The following is a 24871-nucleotide window of genomic DNA, read 5'->3' on the forward strand; positions in this document are numbered from 1 at the left end:
GTGCTACCTGACAGGGGTTCTGTGGCCCTCACTGACAAAACAGTAGGACAACTAAAGTTATTTGAATTCAAATTTTCAGCTGGGTAGTGATGGGTAGTGATGGCTCACACTTTTAATCACAGCACTCAAGAGACAGAGGCAGCCAGATCTACAAAGCAAGTTCTAGGACAACCAGAGGGTTATTAAAACAAACAAACAAACAAACAAACCTTGCCTCAAAAATAAAACAAAAACAAAATCTCTCCTTTATTCTTAGTTTATTAGAGGTCACTGTTTCAACAAAATGAGTAACAGAAAAAGGGACCTTTTCAAGTCTTTATATGGCAAAAGCCAACAAATCATTTTAGACATGTCTTGTGTCCTGAAATACTCACGCAAAACCATTCACTTGTGACAGGCCTGATGGTGCATACCTGGAATCCCAACACCAGGAAGGTTGAGAGCAGCCTTCATTACAAAGCAAGGCAAACAACTCATTACTTTCATTCCTGATTAGTTTACAGCAGCAAACACAATGAACTTCATTTAGCAAATACAAGGACTTCAAGGTGCTTTGACATTAATCTCCAAGAGCTCCAAATTTTCCCGACTTCCCACTTACCTTTGTAAATATTCAGTAAGAAATCCAGCCACTGACACTGCATCAAACTAAAAGATGACTCACATGGCAGGAACGTGCAACCACCTGTTGCAAACTATTGCTAAATTACTAGCCAACTTTGAACTACAAATGAATTATACCATCTAGAATAAGAAATGTTAAATTATGGTCTGCAGGCCAATTCCAGCATTCCATCTTAGTATAAATTGAATTTTTATTAAACATACATGTGTTTGGTTACATGTTGTCTATGGCTCTTTTTGTATTACAATGGCAAAGGAGAAGAGTTCAGATTGGAGACCATTGTAGCACATAAAGTCCAAAATAATTAACTGGGCCCTCACAGAAAACATTCGCCAACCCCTAATCTAGGGAACTATGTGCTTCCAAAGCAAACTATGATAGCTATAATAATAGCCATTGACTAGAGCTCAGGAAATACTATCCATTCTGGAATAGATAAATATAGGCAATGGACTATCTCACCAGTGCTTTACTCTTACAAGGACGTGTTGCTTCCAGGACAGAGTGCTCACTTACCTGCTCACTTAACTTATCTCTAGAGGAACACTTCTTAAGGACTTGACTACTGGGAGAATGGGGACTCCATGACTATGCATTTTTGTGCGATCTAAGGTAAACAAAAGGTTGCTGAAAATAATTCAAAAGTTTTAACAAAGAAACTGTATTACAGAACTACACAATAATTTCTTTCACATTTTATATTTGAAATACAAAACTGTTAAAGGCACTTAAAATAGGAAGGCTAAGTCCAATAATTTAGATGACTCCTTCATTTAATAAAATGAGCTAATTTCCACTTTCTCTGAAATAACAAGTTTTTCACTTTGATTTTCATATGCAGAGTTGAAATAAAAATATCTAAACTAATCACATACCAATTTAACATGTGAAGCCAAAATCTATTAAAAACTAAAGTTGCAAGGAGGTCAACTGCACACTATATAGATAAGGAAGCTTCAACACGGTGTGGAAAACACCAGTTCAGTGAATTAGTTAGGAGCAGAGACAGAACTAGAATCAAACAACACTACCAGTTTAGAACCGTTTCTGCTCCAAAACAAGTAATTTAAAAAAACAAAAATAAGCTGATTGCTCATATTCCAAGAAGGAACCTGGAATATCCTAGTTTTAAGAGAGCAGTACAAGCTAAGCATATAGTACTGCATGCCTGGAATCCCAGTACTTGGGAGGCTGAGACAGGAGGATCATTCATGAGTTTGAGGCCAGGTCAGTATGGTCTACATACGCAAATCATGTCTCAGAGCAAATAAACAGACAAAAATGTGCAGTATGACATACTCCTAGGACTAGATCTCTCTTTAATGCTATTTTTCAAAAAACCATTCTAAATTTATATAAAGACAATAAATAATGAATTAGAAAGTCTTAAAAAAAAGAAACAATTACTTGCTTAACAATTTCTCAAAAATTAAAACAAATGATGCTAATGAGGGAGTGCTGTTAATTTGATACAATCTATTGAAAATATAATTTGGCATAGTTTTAAAGGGCCTAACAAAATTATCATGTAAACCATTTATTATTTCATTTTCATGATTATATCCTAGAGAATGGGTCTAATTTACATAGAATGTCCATACCATTATAAAATTGTGGAAGATTAGAAACAACCTAACATCCAAAGAGAGAACTATTTTCATATAGTGTAGCATATTAGGCAGCCATTTTTAAAATAGTATTTTCAGAGACATAGGTAGTAGGTACTTAGAATAACAAGGCATAACGCAAATGTATGAGCACTATAATCTCAATTCTGTTATTGCACACACACAAACACATACACACTCATAAAAAAAACCCACAAGGACTACAAGTAAATACAGAAAAACATTTAACAGTATTATCTCTGGGGTAGTGAGATTGTAGGTAATGGATTTTTCTTCTGACTTTCCAGTATTTTCAAATTTTATACTCAGAAAACATTATTTTAAAAATTCACTATTGTAGATTCAGAAATTTTTATAATCTGTATTAAACAAGAAATAAGTATTTATAGTACTCAAAAGCATATCTAAATAATGGAAAAAAAAAACACTGATGTATAAGAGTATATTCCCTACATGTATAAGTAGGTAAAATTTAAATCTAAAAGATAGTATTATTTTCCCCCATTCTTGAGAATAGAAAATTGATATTTAATAAATAAGAAATGCAAATCTCCAAAAGAAAATTGGGCAAGGCATCTAAAGCTTGTGCTACTTAGGTATAACACTGAAGACATAAACACTCTCCAATGTTATATAAACACCTGGTGTTATGTTAAAATAGGTATAATGGACAACATGCATGATGGCTTAATGAGTTAACATTCCCCACCCCTCAAATGACTAGAATAAATCTATGATAAAGAAATACAACACCATACCATTATTTTAGTTGGAAGAGCCGCACCAAAAATCATGCCCTCCCCAAAAAAATTTTTGCAGGACTATCAGAAGTCCAGTAGGTCTTGTTACTATTACTGTTAATGTTTTCTTGCTAAAAATTCAAGTACAGGAGTTAAATTGCTTAAAGCAGTAAATACAAAAACAAAAGCAAAAGCAAAAACAAAAACCATAGTGGCGAATGGTCTGCAATGACTTGAAACACAACTAGTGACACTCGTCAATGTCTTCATTTGCAGACTATCAAATACAGTAATTGAAGGGACTAAATCTATTTGTTTTTAAAGCATCCTTGAATTTGAATTGTACTACAATATAATAATGACATGAGGGTATGTCACACACAAAAATGCAATGACTATAGTTTTGAAAGTTAACTTTAAAATTATATGACTATAATTTCTGTGATTTAAAAAAAATCACATAAATGTAAAAATAAAATACATTCTAACATTATTACATAGAAGCTGAGGCTTGCCATTTTAACAAAAATTCTGGGATAGAATTAATAAAAAACAATTTCCATTTATACCACAAAGCAATAAGTTTAAATCAGACTATTTTGAGTTGTGTAGCCCTTTATTAGCAACTAAAATAGAAGGTATCTGTTGTACAACACGGGTAGTAATTGTCTATAACTGGAGATTTCTTATATTCTAATACAGATCATTTATAAATGCAACTTCTTTTATTAAAAAGCTTCCATCCTTTGTCTGTGTACAATTTGCAAAACTATTCTGAAAGCGGAATATATGTGCATGAGTCTGCAAAGAGTGCAAATTCCAGATATGCTAAATGCTTTACAAGTCGCTGTGTGCCAATTGGGCAAATATTTTGATCCCAGCTTTCCTTCCACTGCCCCAAACTAGAAAGCATTTTAAAAATGAGTTGAAATTAAGGAGGACTACACCTACTAGAAAAGAAGAGAGTTCTATTAGTCTGAGGTTTCAGAATCCCCCCACACCAGAACCAACATCTTGGTAAAGGCTAGGCTGGACCCTGGACAGAGTACACGAGTCTGTGCAGGTGGCGTCCCTGAGGATCTGAGCTTCAGTGGACCGTGAGTGCTCCAGCTGCATAACTGACTGAACTGTCTTGCCAGCTTCTACACTGGCTCGACTGGGCATAATTCAAGAAGGAAAAGCTCATATTCATTCCATTCTTCTGAAGCTCTGTGATAGCCTAAATAAAGAAAAAGTTGATTAAGACAGACATAAAAAAAAACAACAACAACAAAAAAAAAAAAACCCTGATCATTGCAAATATCACAAGGTTTGACAATCAACTTGAAATGTATATTTAACTCACAAGTATAAAAAGTACACTCTAATTTACACTTTAACTGTGTACTGGCTTGTAATTTCTTTCTTTCTTTTTTTTTAAAAAAAGCTCTATTTCACTTAATTCGGACTTTAGGAAATTAGTGCAGCTTATTCTAATATAAGTTCCAGAAATTAATTTAGGTCCCTGACAGGCTTTTCCTTCAAACAATCTTAACTCCTGTAACAACGTAAAAAGGCTTTCTAAAAATCTATAATATGCAACTGTCAAAATCATGTCATATCATTTTTTAAAAAACAATGACCTTCGAGCTCCTTGTTTTGACTGTTGGCTGTTTCTTTTCTATGGCTTTCCAAACAAATCAAATAAGCCCACTGTGATCTTCCTAAGTAAATGTTTTTCTCATTCTTCTTAAAGCGTGTCATATTTTAAGGAAATTCATGCTTATTTATTAGGAGGTAAACATGTGTAATTTAGGTTTCTAAAATTCAACTAAACCAAAACTTCACTCTTGATACTCTTTGTTTTGTATTAGATTGTTTGTTTGGTATTTGTTTGAGATAAGGTCTCAATTATGTAGCTCTGGCTGTCCTAAAAATCTCTCTGTAGAGCAGGCTGGCCTCAGAACACAGAGATCCACCCACCTCTGCTGGGATTAAAAGCCTGGCTTCTCCTGACATTCTTTAAATAAAGTAAATGTTACCATTATTGTTTAAAAGAGAAAAAAAAATACAATCTCTCTTGCATTATTAAATCACAAAGACCATCCATTCACTTTCTGATAGTGACTAAAACATTCATGTGTATATGTACCCAAGTGTGCACACACACACACACACAAACCAATCTTCTGAAAAAGAAAAGCATTATCAGAACTGACAAAGTCAAGAGAAGATATGCCTCTCTTTTAAATAACTGTGTTGACAGATATTGTTGATCTGTATTCCAGTGATAAATTTATTCAACGAAAATAGAAAACCATAATTAAGTTAAAAGGCACCAGGACGAAACTGATGCTATGCACACAAAGCCAAGGTTGTTATCAGTGTACTGCAATGATAACAGTTTAGATGTTAAACATCAGACTTGCTGAGAGTACTCACATTTAATAACACCCCGATGGGATGTCTTCCACATATAGTATTATGATATTTCTTCAAATAATTGCTAAAAGATACAGGATCTAATTGTTCTATAATACTCATACCCTAAAAAAAAAAGAAAGACAGAAAGAAAGAAAAAAAGACAAAATGTATTATTTATTAATTATATTTTAAATTTACTTATTAATTTCTCTATTACACATAGAAAAAATGACTAATCACTGGAAAATACAAAATCATTCATTAAATGTAATCTCATAATAGTTCACTGCTGATAGAAAAAAAATTCCAGGTTATTGTCTAAGTTTAGATGCTTATAAGCCACCTTTACCAGTTGACATTGACTCTACAACACATTTCAGATTATACTTTCCTTAAAGAATAATTACAAAAGTAAATCTCTGAAAGTTTTCATAAAAAAACCTAAAACTAAATTTGATGTATAACTGTTTAAAGCTGTAAGTCTGAATCATAGTTGTGTAAGATTTTAAATGCTCAGCAGTTATATAGGTCTGTGATAGGAAAGACAACAAACTAAGAAAAGACTTAACATAGTTTAGTTCAACACTCATAAGGCAGATAATGAGTTTAGTAACAGATCTTAAATTAACCAGTTCTAAAAGGAAAAATTTTCACTCTATTTTAAACCAGTGTCTTTGAAGATCTGAATTAAATTTTAAGAGTACTGCTAAACAAACCACCATGAATCGAACAATTGTTTATACTTAATTTTGCAGGCTCCAAAAGCACTCACATATTTTTAGTTGTTTAATATTATTTATTTGTGTGTGTATACACATGCACACACAGAGACTGAAGCCATTTACTTGCCATGGCATGAGTTGAAGATCAGGGAACATTTGTGGGAATCAGTTCTCTCCTTCCACCACATGGGTTCCAAGAACTGAACTGAAGTGGACAGGCTTGGATGTGAGCATCGTTACCCACTGAGCCATTTCACCAGCCCGTTTAACATATTTTTGACATTAAAACAGAAAAGCTTTATTCACTGAAGTAGGCAAGTAAATCACTGAAGCTAATTTATTTACCCAACTATACATTACTTTATCTAGATCAAGCCCTTTCTATATTTATGTTCAATACACTAAATTAATGTCTTCTGGAAGAGATGTAAATGGTCATTTCAGTGTACTTAATTGACAAATTCTACTTTATTGTTAAAGTCTACTCATGTCTTTAACAGTCTAGGAGCACATAATAATCAGATGAATTATTCTAAATAAAGCAATCTGGAATATAGCAGCTGTTATTAAGTGACATGTATGTTTTATAGTGGAAGCTTCAAAACCTTAACTGTACAAGAAACTTGTTCAGAATACCCACATGTTTCATAAACATTATCAATTTTAGGAAATATACCCAAGACATAAGAATATGAGTATAAAATCACGTTGCTTATATATTAATTAGACAATCTATTACTAGTTTTTAATACTACAGTGGTTTTCTCCTGACAACCAGGGGCTTTTTTCAGGTCAATAACATTCGGTACGAGCTTAAATAAATATTTAAAAGTTAAACCTAATATATGCAATATGATGTAAAGAAACAATGTAATGCTAAACCAATACATAATAATACTAAGATGGAATTGTAACTCTCATCTAGAAACATGAGTCATCAAGATATAACTTTCCTATCCATGAAAAGTGTCTAACACTAGGTTCTGGCTAAATAATTATTGGCTTTATCCAAGTATAACAAGAACTACACTAATGATTCCCCAAACATCAACATAACTACAACTGTTGTATACATTATGAAAAGCTTAATGCTCTTAAATGAAGGCTAGGACAGTTAGCCATAAATAGAATCCACTTATTAATAAGTTCTAAGATGGAAAGTTCCCACATACATTTTAGTAGTAAAATCTCCAAGCACAGCTGGAACAAGCATCATATATATACTGATATGATTCCAGGAGAAGAAAATGAATTACATTTAAAGCAAGGAATTCTAAGTGGCCAAGAAACCCTTAATGAGAAGGCAAAATATTATAAATGTAGAAAAAACACTACTAAGTAAGGAACTCAAAATAAAGATTAAACTGGTTAAATTATAAAGAGAAGCTAAAAAATACAAAAGGAAAAAATGGAAATCAAGAGACAAAGTGTTAAAATTTAAATTATTTCAACTGAATTATTAAATGCCTTCTAGATGAAAAACAATTCTGTTTCATTCAAACCTCTGACAAACACAGTGTTTTAATGCATGTCTTTACAAAGAGAAGGAAGAGTAAATGGGGGCTTTTCTCATGAGTGAACCTCTCCAATCCAGAAAATTTACAAAATACATAAATAAAAGCATGAAGATAAAATTATTACTGGGACACCCACTGACCAATACAGAATACTGGCAAACATATACTTTGATAAGTGTACAATTACTAATATCCAACTTCCAAGAGGAAGCTCAATGCAATTATCAAAATTCCAAGATGATGAAAAACAAAATGCTTCCCAAATATGCCTAGCTAACCTATCCATTCCTATCAACCCTAGGAGTTATGATGAGAGCGTGTCCAGGCAGGAGAAAGCTTCTTATGACTACATATAGTCAAAGCTTGATTATTTACATTAAGCCAATATGCAATGAAAAGAGCCAATATTCATTTCAGCTTCAAGTAAGAAAGAGATACCATAAACACTAAAACCTACCTATTTAGAGTATGGAAGTATTTCCTAAATTAGCAGTTTTAGCTAGAAATCTGCAGAATATATGCAAAGTTCCTAATTTTAGGATTGTGTGTACTAAATTTATTTTTGCTGACTCTCCAAGCAATGGCTAAAAAAACTGTGATGTCAAATCCCAAATGGTCAATCTGAAACTGAACAGGAGATACTGAAAAAGCTGCAAATTCAAAATCTCAGTAATTATCCTCCCGTTTTTAAAAACAAACAAAAATGTATCTATAGCAATCAAAATAGCTTCTGCCATAACACAGAAGTAAATCTTACTAAAATAACACAAGAGTAACATGTTTTATAGGCATTTAAATAAGAAAAAGCATGCCTTTTTAATAATGACCACATAATTAATCAGCACATCATCAAGTATAAGAACTATAAATTCATTCATTCATCAGGGAAAAGGAAATGTCCTAGTTTCCTGACCAGCAATCAAGATAAAAAAAAATTAACAGTACAAATAATCCTATGCCAAGAACCAATCAAACCCTATCCAAAGGTACCAGTGTTAAGAGCCATTAATAAGTGACTACGTTACAGAGAATGCTGTCAAGCCTAATAAAGAAGATAAGGTGTAAATTCAAGAGAAAGAAGCTCAACTTTGTAACAATTTCTCCTTTCAGAATAGTATGAAAAAGGAAAGTAGATGATATTCAAACTATATTAACTTAGGTGACTAAACTATACTGCAATAACATTTTTAGATTCTCCCTGAAAAATAATTTGCCAACATTAGTAATGAACCCCCCAAATTCACATAATAAAAAGGTATACCCAAAATTAGCAGAGTAAAAATGATGCCACATACTATATATTGAAAGTACATGTAAATATGGCTAATATTTTAAGCAATCAAAACTTTACAAGATTAATGTCTTAAAATACATTCTGCTTGTTGGTATAAACACTGGAGTTAAAAAAAATAAAAACTAAAAAAGAAAATAAAAATAAAAAACCACTGACGTTACAAAATACTATTCACCAAAAAATGAGTCAATAAAATCATAGAACTTTCAAATTGTAATCTCTTACACTATAGCTATCTTCTTAACTATAACAATTATAAGACATACTTTATTTTCCTATAAACATTTTTCTGTGTTTTTTTTGTTTCCAAGTCATTCAGAGGTTCTTTTCCAATTCAAAAGCAACTTAAGTTCTAACATTTAAACAGCAATACAAAGATTTTTCCAATTTAAAAAAAACTTGATTAATTCAATAGTTCTGAGCAGATATAATCTAAACTCTTACAATTAAAAGGCCTACTGGACTTTGAAAATGAACAGTTCTTACAGGTTGAGCACCCTTTATTTAAAATATTTGATAACAGAAGGGTCTTTTTTTTGTTTTTTTTTTTGTTTTTTTTTTAGGGTTTTTTGGGGTAGATTTCTGGGTATTTATTGACATGTAAATACAATATTCTGGGGATGGCAGTGAGGTCCTAACACGGATCCATTACTACTTCCCATGTGCTTCACACATGGCATGGCCTCAGGTGACTTCATGAAATCCTGTCAGTGCGCTTCCACTGACTGTGGCCCATCACATGAGTGCAGGTGTGTAGTTTTCATTTGTGACATCATGTCAAGCAAGAAAAGTTTTGGGTTTGGGAGTATTTCAGACCTTAGATTAAGACCATGGATATTTGACTTCTAATATATTCAGAATTACGGACCCTTTTATTCACTTAAAAAGCCACTTGAGTTTATTGAGCTAAACATTATTTTATTTATACACTCTAAAAATTAGCTCATAAATCAAATTAATAGCATGCTAATAAAGACACATTTATGAACCTGTAAAACATTCTACACAGAATGCATTTGACAAAATCACAGCTCTAACACACAACCACAAAAATTAACTCCAGGTCAAATGTTACTTCAAATATTAATCTCAGACACACTAACATAAAACAAATACTGTGTATTTGTTTTGAAGTTATATCCCATGCTTTTAAAATAAAAGGTTCATGTAAGGTTTTGGTAATTTGACATCTAATGAAAATCTGGGTCAAACATAGAGATCAGCCTGAACTTCCTGGTTCTACGACACATAGCTCACTCTTTTTTTTTTTTTTTTTTTGGTTTCTCTGTGTAGCCCTGGCTGTCCTGGAACTCACAAAAATTTCCTTTCTAAGCTAAACAGAAAAAGATCTAAGAGCCCTGCCCATGTTCTAGTCAACAGATAAAGGGAGATTAATACAAACTCAACTGCAATTAACAGTTTCTATAGTTAGAAAGATGCTGAAACTCTGACACTACAGATAGCTCTTCTCAGAGTTCCACATGTAATTCAGGGTAATGACAGGATTGTTACTATTACCATCATGGGCAGCCTAACCATCAAAATGGCAGGACTTCCCAAACTTATATCTCTCTAAACTACAAGCTAGTAAAGACAACCTGTTATTGAAGAACTTTTATTTATCAAAATATCTTAATTTGATCCACTTTTCCCCAATTCCACTGTCAACCATCTCTAAGTTACAGTCTTTCCCTAAAACATTCCAAATGGCCAGCTGTTTCATACACCTCATCTTGTAGAATCTGCTTTCTATACAATGAACAGAATAATTGTCAAAACCATGTAAATTATATAGAACAGTCTGTATTTTACATAAATTTCTACTGTGAATTACACTAAACTAAGCAATAAAGTAAATGGTAAGTCACAAAGCAAAAAATACAGAAAATAAGAATAAATCTGGGCTGGGGGGATACCCAGAGAGACCTCCACCATCTCAGAGGAGAAGGAAAGGGGGGACGTGGGAGAAGGGCTGTGGGAGGGGTGACTGTGGAGGAGGGTCAGCAATCGAGATGTATAGTGAATAAATAAAACACTAATAATACAGCTGGGCAAGCTGACAGAATAGGTGTCCACATGAAGACCAAAAGAAAACAGGGCATACATAATTTTGGTTGTCCTCAACACCAAGGTATTTTGAGGCTTGGTATGATCTAAGGATGCTGATAATAGGAAAATTATATACTCAAATAACTGTTCTCCACCCAAAAGACTTTTGACACGTGGCTTAGGAAGAAGTCCTACTTCTAATTACCTGTACCATTTCTATTGCGTGTAACAACAGAAAAAAATTTCATGCTTTTAATAAAGAATGAATTTCTTACAATTTTCATCATCTAAAGGAGGAAATATATTAGTTCCTTTTATTTAAAAAGTTTGATTTATTTATTAAGAAATATTCACCTTTTGGGAAAAACAACTCACCCAGTAATGTCCTGTAGTAATTTCAGTAACAACAGCGACAACCATGTAGAAATATGTGTTTATTGCTGCTGTACTGGTACTATATACTTCACTGTGCCTTCCAACACAGCTGTGTATGGATACTGACATTTAAGACATTAATTTATTATAGATTATCTTTCTTTTATTTCACCTTCATATTAATGTGCTCATATTCTTAACTGATTATTTAATTCATTCATCATTTGAAAACTATTTGAGTTTTTATGTTATAATCACTATTCAAGGCCCTTTGGATGTAAACTGGTCCTTACAAGTTAACAGTGAAGCAGACTAAGAGTTAGGAACAAATGCTGGGAGGGTGACATGGAGAATGTCAAACTGAACAAGGTGCCCAGTATGCCCTCCTAGGAGGATTAAGAGCTAGGTAAGGAGCCAGGCATGGTGGTACACGCCTTTAACTCCAGCTATTGGGAAGTAGAATCTGAAACAGGCAGTTCTTTGTGAGTTCAAGGCCAAGCAGGGATACACAGACCCTGCTTTTAAAACAAACTAACTAAACAAAGACTTGAGGTAAATAGGTTAAATAGTTACGTATAAAAAGACTGAAAGGCTGAAGCTGGAAACCTGTGGCAAACAGTATCAACCAGCAGTTTGTCCAGAGAACAAGGTGTGTGTGTGTGTGTGTGTGTGGGCGGGGGGGGGGGGTGTTTGCAGATCGTGGTCAATGGACCCTTAGGTCCTCTGACTGTAAACAGTAGGCTTTTACTGAAACAGGACAACACTATAGATTTGGCCCAGAAAACACAATCTTTGAGCCAATGACACAAAAATTACGCCAAAACACAATCTGATTTGAGTTTAAGTATCTGTGTGGGCTTTATTTTATGAGACTGAAATGGCAATAGTGGCTCAGGAAGTACAAGCCACCATCAAATGACTTAGAACAGTTGTAAAAACAGGCTTTTGTCAAGAGAAAATCACAAGTTTTCAATGTTGCCATGTTGAGTTTTGAAACTGTTTATGACATTCTGATGAAAATACTAAGCTAGCACCTGGTAAATAAGAGTTTAAGAGATATTTTTACTGGTTTTGGTACAAGAAGTACTGTTTCATAAAATTAAATACAACTTGTTAAATATAAAACACACAGAATGCTATTTGCTTTGGAAATTCTTTGGTGGTGAAGAAACTTTTGAGCCTAATGTTGAAGCAAGATGTTCTGGCACACGCCTGTAATCCAGACAGGTTAAAGCCAGGAGGACTGCAAATCTGAGGTTACCTTGGCCTAGAAGATTACTCTGTAATTAAATAAACAAGGGAAGACAATTTTAATTAAAAAGGAAAAGGTTACATGCATACCAATAAACCCAGCTCCTTCTTCATCCACACAGCCATTCTTCCTTACAGATAACTGTGGGGCGAGGGCGCGGACCAGAGCCTCCGCGGGGTAAGCACATTGCTCTACTACTCATCTATCAAACCCCAAACCCTAGATAGTCATTCCTAAACAAAGAAATGAAAAAATAAGCCAGATGGAATGGGAACCACATGAGTGATAAAATTTTGAGAGTCAAAATTGTCTGAAATTGTAAATTTAAAATTTAAAATCACTTTAAAGGTAATTAATGCTATTGGGAACTTGGGAATAATCTCAACTTCCATCTTAAGAACACAAAGCTAGGTGTGAGTGGGGATAGTTTTATATCACAACTCTATAAAGGGCGGGCATCTTGACTAAAAACACAAAGTTAAGGAGGAGGGGAGTACAGATTTATAACACTATTATCTACAGGGAGGATAGGGAAGGTATTAAAGCTACTGTCCAAGGAGAGTAGAACAAGTAGGAAGAAGAGGGGAATGGCAACACGTGATGGATCAGCTCATCCACCGAGCCAGGAAAACATTCAAACATTGTTCTTTCCTGACATGGTCAAGCTGACAGAGAACATTCTTGCCAATTCGATACCTCTCTGATCCACTTTAGTTTCTAACATTAAATAACGTATTCTGTGTCATCATTCTTACTTTCCCTGACCTAGAATTCTTTTCATGGCTTTCCTTTTATTTCCTCACCACTAATGCCAATATGCCCCTCTGATCTAACTCTTCTTTTCTTCCCCTCACTCTCTCTGGACAATGGCACCCAACCACATTACTTTCGACCTGTCTTCCACAAAGCAATGATTTTAAAATGTTTATTTGCAGCCATCAACAGTAACTCATGCCTAGAATCTCAGCACTCAGGAGGATGAAGCAAGAGGAATTCTCTGGGTTTGTGGCCAATCTGGGTTGCATAGTAAGTTCCAGCCAGACAAAGTCACACTACCACCATTCAGACATGTATTTGTGCTCTAAACCAGCAATGCAAAATTAAAACATAATGTAGGCCATATATGTAATCTTAAAAAGCAGTAGCTGTGTTTAAAAAAAGATAAAATGAAAGAAGTACAATAAATTGTAAAATACTTTAACACAATCTATTATATTTCATTAGCTAATCAAGATAAAAGAATCATTAAAGGTTTTCTGTTTCATTCTTTGTGAATCAATGTATATTTTATACTGACAGCATATCAAGTCACATTACCCATACCTCATTGCTCTGTAAATACATGTGACTAATGGACACAGTTTTGAAAGGCGCAACTCTATATCTAAAATTAAATTCATATATGGCATATTCAAATCCCAGATCCCTTACTTAAATATATTAGTTACGTTTGACCAAATGGTCTTCTACTAAAACGTGTAAAATGGATATGAACAAATCACAGGCTTATATATAACATATAGAATCGTAAAATAACAGCAATTTAGATATCAAGACAAACAAATCAAAGACTAGAGAACTGAAATAACCTCAGAAGTCACACGGCAAATGGCTGACAGCCCTGCTCCCCTAACTATCCCTTAAAATGCACACCAAATTTACCTATGTGACATACAATTTAAAAATTTAAAGTACAACTATCAATACTTTTAAAAAATAAGAATATAATTATATTTTTTAATTTTACATTTAGATAAACAAGGTAAAATGCAACACTGGAAAGCCCAATAGTCAAAAAGAAAAAAAAAAGACAGGAATCTAAGTATCTACAAAAAGAACAAAGGACAAAGGAGAGAAAAACAAATTATTTGCACTTATAAAAAGTAAAACAGTTTTCTTAAGGTACATTCTTAAGGTTCTATAGTAACCTTAGTAGACACAGGCTAAAAAGACCATAGACATTTCAAAGTGAATGAAAAGTGAAAATATAATTCAATATACAACAGTAAGACTTACAGGAGGTTTTATAGAAATATACCAAAACTGAAAATTACAAAATTTTAAATTACTAAGTTTACTAGCATAGCTAAACTAACTTGAAGAGGTTTTGAAAATTCTGGAATAAGGTGTAATTCCTAACAAAACATTTCTGAAAATTCAAAAACATTAAAATAATGTACTTGCAAAAAATCCTGTAGTATAGCAGACAAAATTTAAGGTTGCTAAATTACTAAAACTTGTAATAAATTTATGCCATCAGACTCAGAAAACAGCTTAGTGGGAGAGCATTACCCTGTATGTGCAGAGGCCTGAGTTTAATATATACCAAAGCAAAAAAAAGGGGGGGGGGGGGGCTGTAATGTCCTTAACCCAGAAGCAAAAAGATGATAATTAAAAAACTGGAGTTTCAGTCAAACATTTATAGTTTTAGGTTATATATAATTTATCAAGTAGTTCATAAAATTGTCACCATCACTCAAGAATAATAGTTTGGCCTATTAAGAAATCAAATCCAAATATTAAATACTAAGTTATTCAATAAATTTCAAAGAACTGTAACATAGTTCAAAAAGACTCAATATAAGTTACTTCAGATGGCCATCAAATTAAATAGGAATGACTACCAATGCACCCTCCATCTCCTATAGCAGCAGCTTAACAGAAGTCATAGCATAATATGCTGTTGCCCCTAAAACCAAATACTTCTCCAAAAATATAATTAAAATGTGTATCTAAATGCTCTTAAATATTCTCATAATCAAACAGAAGTACGATGAAGGAAAGTTCTTAAAGGAATTATTCATTTAAGGACACATTGCATTTTGTACTTTTAATTCAAGAAAGGGAAAAGAACTGCCAACCTACTGCATATTTTAACATATTAAGTCTCAAATCACTAATCAGGAATTAAAGAAAAGGATTTAGAGCATTAAAACCCCACACCTGAAAGACTTACCATTTTATCTAGATGTTCAATGGATCTATAAATCTCCCCCTGGGATTCATCATAGTAACTGTAACGGAACCTTTGACCTTGAAACAAATATCATGTACAAAATAAAATAGGGAAAAATTAGAAGCTAAAAAGAAAGCAAGCGCTTACCAAATAATTTCAGTCCTCACAAAAGGCAAAAGCACAGCTTAAGCCTCTGCAAGAATCAGTTCCCAAGAGTCCTCAACATAAAGGTAAGAGGCATGTTTGGGAAGGTTATGAAGAAATGACACTTCACCAGAATTTGAAGATGTTAAAAAACTATTTCATACTGCAGAAACTTTTAAATCACCACCAATACAGGAATAAGGAAACAAAAGAGCTTAAGGTTACAAGAAGCATTGTTAAACATTCTGTCAGTCTATAACTGATGACAAACCCAAAGTGTATGACCCAAGAAAATCTGCTTACACAAACTGTCTTAGTGTAACAAAGTTTATCACTGTTGATCTCTTTGACAGAAGCAAATGTGTGGGTCAGTGATACTTGGGGCGTCTGTGACTTTTATGGTCATGAGCATTTTCAGGAAAAGGACTGATACATGTGCCTTGTGCAATGTGAACAGATTCACAGAAGAATGGGTCGATAGCCCTATACTGAAATGACATCGCAATTAAGAGTACAAGCACAAAATAGTCAATGCTCAGCTGTTCCTCTACAGCAGAAGTTAAAAGGAAACTTAAAAACAGTAAACAGAAACAAAGATGAAGAAAATAAGTTGCTTCCTACTGTAGTAACATGAAATCCCAAAGTTAATATCCATAACTAATTACAGATTACTTAACTATGATGTATATACTCCTAATATAGCTTTCAGCAATGTGATTCTTCTGTAACGTTTCCTTTTTAATTTTTGTTTTGTTTTGTTTTGTTTCGAGACAGGGTTTCTCTGTGTAGTCCTGGCTGTCCTGGAACTCACTCTGTAGACCAGGCTGGCCTCGAACTCAGAAATCCACCTGCCTCTGCCTCCCAAGTGCTGGGATTAAAGGCCTGCACCACCACCGCCCGGCCTCCTTTTTAATTTTTAATTACTTTATGTGTGTGGGTGTTCTGCCTGTTTACCACACTCATGCCTGCTGTCTGTAGTGGTCAGAAGGTGTCAGTTCTCCTGAACTGGAGTTACAGTTGGGTGTGAGCCACCAACTGGGTGCTGGGAATCGAAGCTGGGTCCTCTAGAACAGCCAGTGATCTTAACCCCTGAGGCCCCATTCTCCTCATCTTTAAAGCTTTGCCACATTGCATTTCTAATGGTGTTAGCTTCGTGTCTACTGCTCTACTAGCCTCACAGCTGAGAAAGCAGATTTGGTTGAATTATTATGATATCTTTACGTTTCTTGTTCATCTTACTGAAAACAGTGTCTTACATATAATGCTCAGGACAAAATTATACAACTCTCTTTGATATCATTTTTAGAAAACATATTATAGAACTCAATATTCCTTATGTTGGTGCTAAGCTTTTTTTTACTTTCCTAAAATACATCATATTCTTTAATTTTCATATTTTAACTGTTTACATTGCCTCCTGTGCCACTCTATGTAATAACTATCAACTTCCCACCAAGCTAATATTAAAGTTCTCTTGTAACTGATACCTTAGAATTAAACAAGCTGTGAGCTGGAGTCTGCTTTCTGAATGTAAAACAAAAATGACTGAAGCTGCCATGAGTGGGATATACTATAGTCTCTGAACTGCAAAGAATTCATAAAGACAACAGTGATCACCCATCACCCAGTGCCTCTACACGCTAACTCCTTTTTGTGCGTGCACATTCAAGGGCACACATGGCACAGTGTACAAGTGGAGGTGAGAGGACAACTACAATGTCAGTTCTCTCCAGCTACCTTGTTGACCCCAAGGATCAGATTCAAATTTCAAGCTTGACAGCAAGAACATCTACTCATAAGGGCATCTTGCCAGCCCTCAACACCTTTATATTAAAAAAGCCATCAATTTTTTTTAAAAAATTCTTTAAAAGGCAGTTATAGCTATGCTTTACTTCAAAAAATGTATATTACACACAGTAAGTAATAAGGACTGTTCAACGGTGAGGCTGTATGTTACAGTAATAAGGACTGTACATCCATGAGGATGTGTCCTACACAGTAATAAGAACTGTCCGACCATAAAGACGTGTGTCCATTCAGTAGTAAGGACTGTCTAATAGTAGGGATGGGTGTTACACACTGTAGTAAGGACTGTCCACCCATGAGGATGTAGTAAACACAGTAATAAGAACTGTCCGACTATGAGGACTCTAAAACTGACCCCATTTTCCTTACTGGCAAAGAAGTTGTGAGAAAACCATGTAAAGAAAAATCTAGGACTGAGCCAATCTAGCCTACTGACTCAATTCATCAGTACTATACTCATGTCTATTTCAAAGTTCTTTTGATAAAGCTGTCCATGTTTTGTCAGACAACTATGAACACCTTAGACAAGAAAACTCTGCTTCCTTGTCTCTCTTCTGAAAGCAATATTCTATAAAAAAAAAAAAAATCAAAGTTCTCTCTCTCTCTCTCTCTCTCTCTCTCTCTCTCTCTCTCTCAACTCTTTATAACCTGGACTATTTCAGGTTTATACAACTGTATTCTTTTTTCCCTGCTTCTGGAAACAGTTGTTCCTTTTAGCTATCTGTAAACCTTATACAAAGACTTCTATGCCTGGGTGTTTTAAGACAGTCATTTGCTACTTAAAAGTTCTTCCTGCTCACTTCCAAGTGAAGCGCTGTTTTTCAAGTAACAACACGGCCAGGAAAGCAAGAAAGGAGTATAACAGTGTAAGTGACATCATATCACATATATGGCATTTTACTTTTAAAGTGTTTCTAAACAAAGTCACAGATGCTTGAACTACTTTAAAATACTGAAATCATTGTGCAATTTAATGCAATATGAGGATATACATAGGAAACCAACTGAAACAAATGTTTAGTATGTTGCTACCTGTTATTTTTGTCACCAATTCACATTTAGTAGCATAAAAATTAAATATAAATGGTTGGAGAGCTCAATAAAGAAGCTAAATCTTCAGTATATGAAGCTACTGAATATTTTACTCATAACAGCTCACACTGTTATCATGATAATCATTAAAACTGTGCAAGTATTTTCAAATTATTTGACCAACCCATTCTAGTCAATAGAGAAGCATCATCTAATCTGAAGTAAATAGTTGCCTTCATCTTGCTTGGCCTGGATACATATATGTATGGATACACATATGTATGGATACATATATGTATGCACGCACACAAGCATCCATATGCATGTGCATTCATACATACAAATAAATAAGTCAACCACTGCTTGGAGACTGAGTCAATATATTTTCTTCTTTTTTATTTAAAAGTAGATTTCTCAAGATTTCATTCATTAACAAAGGAAATAACAGTCTTATCATAATACATTGGTCATAAATGCACCCTTAGTTTTGAATTGTTCATTTAAAATAAATTCGGATTCTATGTATCTCATGTATGTATCAAATAAATTTTACTGTTTTTATATTTCTGGCTTTCAGGACAATTATGAAGCTGACTGAAAAAAATCCAGCTGTGTCCATAACTGGAGGGTGGGAATTGTGCATCCTTTTCTAAATATGAATAAAGCATATCACATAGTAGAGAAAATTACTTACCTGAAACTTATCCTTTCAGAAGGTACACTGGGAAAATGGATTCTTTGAGCCCCTGTTTCAACTTCAAGTATGAGCTTTCTAGCTTTAAGAGCCATGGACACCGCCCTAGGGGCAGGACAAGCTCTGGAACTCCCTAGTGAGTATGTCAGTGGTTTCTTCAGGTGCCTTCCCTCAGTTCTTTTCAAATTCAAAAGATGAGAGGAAAAATAACCCAAGGAAAAAAAAAATCCTGTAAAGCAGAAACCTTACTCTTTGAGGGAAGGAGGGTAGCTCATTTGTGAATCCATTCCAGAGCACGCTTTCTGAGAAAAAGAAATACAGGTAAGTAATTTTCCCATCTCCAAAGGTGACTGGTGATTAATGAGTGGATTCACAGAGTGTGGAGAGTAAACTCCAAGGATGTCTGTTTACACACGACAATCAACTAATGAGGACAAACAACAATGAATGGTACAAGAACCAATACTATGTTTTCAGTCTCTCAAAACAAGAAGAAAAAAATTTAAAACCTCAATAATGCTACACACTAGACTATGAAATAAACAATGACCTAATAACGTTCATCTACAAACCCCCAAAATACCATCAGTCAATAGGAGAGCCTTTCGAATACATGACAAATAAAAACTGTTCTGTGCACACTTACTTATCACTTGCTAATGATGAGCCATTTTTCAAATGTTTGAATCCTTAAACAAATCCATTAGGGACATTACCAGGCCACTCTACAAGGATGTCCTAAACCTGGAACACCTATAACTGAAGTCACAGTAAAGAAAAAAATGTATTTCACAAAGGAAATACTGTCTAGTCCTATCAAATAAGATTATCCTTTCTAACAACTAGATGCTATCATCTGTACATCCTGAAATCTGTTAAAATGTGAAAGTAAGAGCTTTATTATAATCAACACTGCAAAAGGTCAAAAACCTAAACCTGTGATATCAAGAAGTACAAAGACTTGAAATGACAAACATTCTGGCTTGGATAAGATATATTTTTGAAACTAGCTAACATTATATTTCAAACTTAAGCATTTCTAAAGTGGGAAGGTCTCTGCACTAAAAACATGAAAAAGAGTACATATGAATCACTTAATGAACGGTATAGAATATCTGAACATAGTATAAACTTTATTATGACTTTAGGTAAGGTCACTTTGAATAAGTAACTCAAACTTCTAAAACAAGAAGGAAGTGATATAATTCTAAGCAAATGTTAAACTGCTGAAGAGACTGCAGTAGATTATATTTGTAATTTAACAAAACAGTGTCATAAGCACTTACTTAGTAAATTGATTGAAACTGATCTGTAAATCACAATAAAGGAAAATTAATAGATTATTTCCAATGTGTTAGGTATAATTTCATTTAGAAATTTGCTAGTAGTTTATTAAAAGTTATGCTAATGAAAGCTATCAATAATCTAAACTTGTAAACATCAAGTCTGAGAAGACATAAAATAAACAGTAACAGTATATATGGAGATTAGACTTGAAACTTGAATAAAAGTTAGATTAACTAAAGGAAGTCCAGACAAATTTCTCCTGCACAAACCCATCCTCTAGGATGTAGAACATAGTAAATATACTAAGTATTAATAGAACTTGATAAATATATTAGTATTAAATTTTAGCCAAGATAAAAATCAAAAGCTAGAAGCTAAGGTGAAAGGAGGATTATTATTGCCCACTACAGTCCTAAGGCGTCTTATGTCTATGATGATGACAAGATGCACAGTACAAACTGCAATGCAGAACTACACTTTAGGGAACTCACCCGAGGAAACAGAAAGAATGAGGTAACAGAATAGAGGTTCCTGCCTCGTTCTGCCTTGTTCCACTCCAAAAGAATTTTAGTCTCTCTACTTTTATGCCTTTGGTGTCTCTCTAAAAATGAACATCTAATAAAGCAAAATATATCTTTATGAAAATAAATCAGTTTTATTATAGGATAACAGCTGATAAATAAAGCCAACAAGGAAAACTATACTTCCAATGTGTGTGTCAGCTTCCCAAGCATCTCTACAGAGAAGGTTTTCACTATTTCCACAAAAACTGGACAAAAAAGAAAATGAACTAGAAACAAAAAGGTAGTCACTAACAGTAGCCTAGTCCAATAGAAATAAAGGTCCACTGTGCATATGTATCAGAGTAATTTGTGAAGTACACCATAATCAATTTTACTTCAAAAACCAGCTTCTTAGAATGAAGAGCCTAAAGCAATGAAACTTAAAAGACCTCTATATACCAAAGAGCTGAATCACTCCTCTGAAATTATTGACAAATCACTGTTATAACTGCCATGTATCATGTACCATATCTTTACAAATAGAAAAAAAGTGCACCATGTAGTGGTACACGCACGTGATCCCACTTAGGGGGACTGAGGCAGAAGGATGCAAAGTTAAAGTCAGCCTGAGATGGCAAGATTCTGCAACAGGGGGAGAAAGAAGGAAGAAAAGGAAAGCAAAACAAAACACCAACCTTCAGGAAGAGCTAAACTGTTAACATAGAACATAAATATGAAAAACATAAAATTTGACTCCTGATAGCTTAACCTGTGGTTAGTTAATTAACCATTCACCGTAATAAGCATGCAAAACAGAAAGTGTTATACTTTACAAAGTGACAATTACTACTTCTTATGGTGTCAACTTTTAAATATTATCCATGTTACACCTAACACTATTTCCCATATTGCTGGCCAAAATACTCAGGAGTCTGTGCCTTCATATGCTGAGTGAGCACTTACTGAGACTATTAGTGACAGTGCTGACTAAACAGAGCACTGAGGAAAGCTCCATCTGTAACCACCGAATGTAAACACAAACAGGCCTGGACACTCTTCATAGCTAGCATTTACCTGCTTTAGAAAAATTTGAGGGTTTTAATTTTCTTTATTCAATTATCACCTAGAAATCCTATAGATTTCCTTTTTAAAAACTGATTAGTAACTTTCTAAGAATCTGTGACTGACACGTGTGTACGTGTGTGTGTGTGTTTATCTCCATCCCTCTCTCAACTGTAGAGTAAGGTGTGTTTTCATTAAGAATGCGTTATTAGCTAGGCAGTGGTAGTGCACAACTTTAGTCCCAGAACTTAGGAGGCAGAGACAAGAGAATCTCTAAGAGATGAAGGCTAAGTCTACAGAGTTAGGTTCTAGGACAGCCAGGACTACAAAGAAAAATCCTGTCTTGAAAAATCATTTTTAAAAAATTTATTAGTGATATAAAAAGGATGACCCACACACAGGCATAAAACAGGAATATTTCATCTATTAAAGAGGCACATGCCTGCAATCTCAACACCTAGGAAACAGATGCAGGAGGACCATATGTTTGAGGCTAGCCTGGGTAATACAGTGAAATGTAACATAAATATAAATAAATAAATTAATTAACTAAAAGGGAGGGAGGGAGGGAATCCCACATATTTTATGTGTGTTTTTGTTGTGGTTACACATACATGTTGCCAACTTAGAGAAAGCAATATGGAAAACAGCGTCAAGAGAACAGTATTAAGCAATTTATAAAAGCCTTCAAAAAGAAAAAACTACTTGCTTCATGACTTTTATTTCTAAAGTATAAGCGTGTCTTGTTACTGACAAACTCACAACACTGAGAAAAGCAGCCCTTCATCATAATAGTACTCCTGACTTTTAACTATGACTAAATCTGTAATTCCTAAGAAAGGAATTCCCTTCTAAGCTTCTATTTGGGCCCTAGATTCTAAGTAATATAGTCGCATGAATAAGAAAGAACTTCTGGCAGAAAGAAGAGCATAAACTAGACAGCTGAATGAGTTACTGAAGAGCCCCTGGGTTTAGAGAAGGGTTTAGATGGAAGCTCAGCTACGCTGCACCCTAAGACGGGTTTCTGACCTCAGCAGTACAAACATCTTTTCACGGGGAGGTAGGGCTGTTCTGTGCACTCCAAGATGGTAGGTAAGGTTTCCAGGTATTTTCAAACCTTTCCTGGGAGAAAAATCAAACTCATGGAGAACTAGTTGAAAAGCACAGTGTTAATAATTTACAGATTCTAATATCTATACCATAGAAGATAGTAGAGCTGAGAGTATAACTTAAGAAGTCTATTCAGTGAAGGATGTGAGAGAGACTCCAAGCTAGGCAAGTAAAGGTTACCAATTCTCACAAGAGAAAGCCAGGGCTCACTACATAACTCATTAATGATGTTTTCTGGCATTCTAGTACTTTATCTTTAAAAATATGGTTTTATGTTTCCTTATAATAAAAGCAAAAGAGGATGGACAAATAAGTATGACTTAAAATAGTAAAGAAATGAGTCAAAGAGTTATGTCCTAGAAGGAATGGAAATTTAAAAATATTCTGAGACATTTATGGATAAACAAAAGCAACTAATACTGAAAGAATGAAAGATTAGTTTATTGAAAGAGGTTATCCACAATACTCCACTTCTTTATCATCTAGCCACTGTAAAATATCCTTCCTCTTAATTTATAATAGTCACAAATCCACGTAAGAATCCTTATCTTTATAAAGCATTACCAGTGAAGATCACAGTGCTGATAGCCTATATGTTCTAATATTAGAGGATAACTAAAAAAACTGTTTGCAATTGTGAGCAAAATAAAATAAAATAAAAATTACCAAAAGAGAAAAAGACACTAACTACAAAAAAAAAAAAAAAAAGAAAATCAGAAAGGGACCAGCATAGCACACACTATTCTACATTGTGAAGAATTTGTTCTATCTACCAAACCTGACCTCAAACAACCTACCATAAATATGCACACAAATATGGGGTTAACAGATTTTAACTCCCACTAACAAAAGTGTTCAAAAGCAAGGATGCCCTCACAGTGTGAATCCAACTGTACCAGTCGCCTTTGGAAACATGCCTATATCCTCTGCTGATCCTTTTTAAATGACCAAAAGGCTCCTTAATTCACTTTTAAACATGGCTACTACAAATACAACTTTCCAAAGAGTAATAAAGAATTAAGAATCAGAGCTTGGAATGAAAAGAAACCTTTAACCACAAATATGTAACAGCTACCATATGTTAAAGCTAGAACTTACCCCAATGGCAGAAATCAGAAGAAACCACAAAGAGATTACTAGGATCCGCTAGATATTTACTGAAGAGTTTTCCGAATTCCTGTTCTTTTGACTCACTCAGAGCTCCAACCAGTACAGGAATAATGGTAAACTCATCTTTATGGCTTAAAGAAAACAGAAAAAATAAAATAAAATAAAAAAAGTCATTTAAGCTGTTTAAGATTTAAAATATTTTTCAAATTAAATTGGCACAAAAAAGATGAACATTTATTAACAGTGATTATGATAACAGACATATTTTATTGTTGAAGTATTAAATCTACAAAAAAGTTTGAAAGCAGCCGATTTAAAAACAAGTACAGAATACTAAAAGCATCTACTTAAGTCACCGGAATATATACTACTATAAGTAAACAAAGCTTTTGGTACTGCCAGGTATAAAATATGCCCAAAAGTAAGTCCATTAGACTAACACCAACTACTCAGTCTGCTATCCAGTCCTGCCACTTTAACAGAGCATTAGGCCTCCTCGTCTGCTTTAATTTGATCCTGTGCACATACACCGTTTCTGGCACTTATTCTATAAACCTGCCAG

At 34.1% G+C, this 24871-nt stretch overlaps 1 protein-coding gene across 2 annotated transcripts in view; it reads right to left on the bottom strand.

Annotated features, from left to right (window-relative positions):
• Positions 1–3590: 3590 nt before the first annotated feature.
• The window catches only part of Memo1 (mediator of cell motility 1), an 84019-nt gene continuing 62738 nt past the window's right edge, over positions 3591–24871 (bottom strand). For both annotated transcript variants that reach the window (XM_028778983.1, XM_028778982.1), the window contains 4 exons: positions 24298–24440; positions 15562–15638; positions 5415–5519; positions 3591–4212 (listed from right to left, as the gene is read on the bottom strand). In XM_028778983.1, coding sequence (XP_028634816.1) covers positions 4081–4212; positions 5415–5519; positions 15562–15638; positions 24298–24440 — 457 coding nt within the window. In that variant the 3' untranslated portion in view covers positions 3591–4080. The remainder of the gene's footprint in view (positions 4213–5414; positions 5520–15561; positions 15639–24297; positions 24441–24871) is intronic.

This window comes from Grammomys surdaster, unplaced genomic scaffold (assembly GCF_004785775.1).
Source record: "Grammomys surdaster isolate TR1022 unplaced genomic scaffold, NIH_TR_1.0 343, whole genome shotgun sequence".
Lineage (NCBI taxonomy): Eukaryota > Metazoa > Chordata > Mammalia > Rodentia > Muridae > Grammomys > Grammomys surdaster.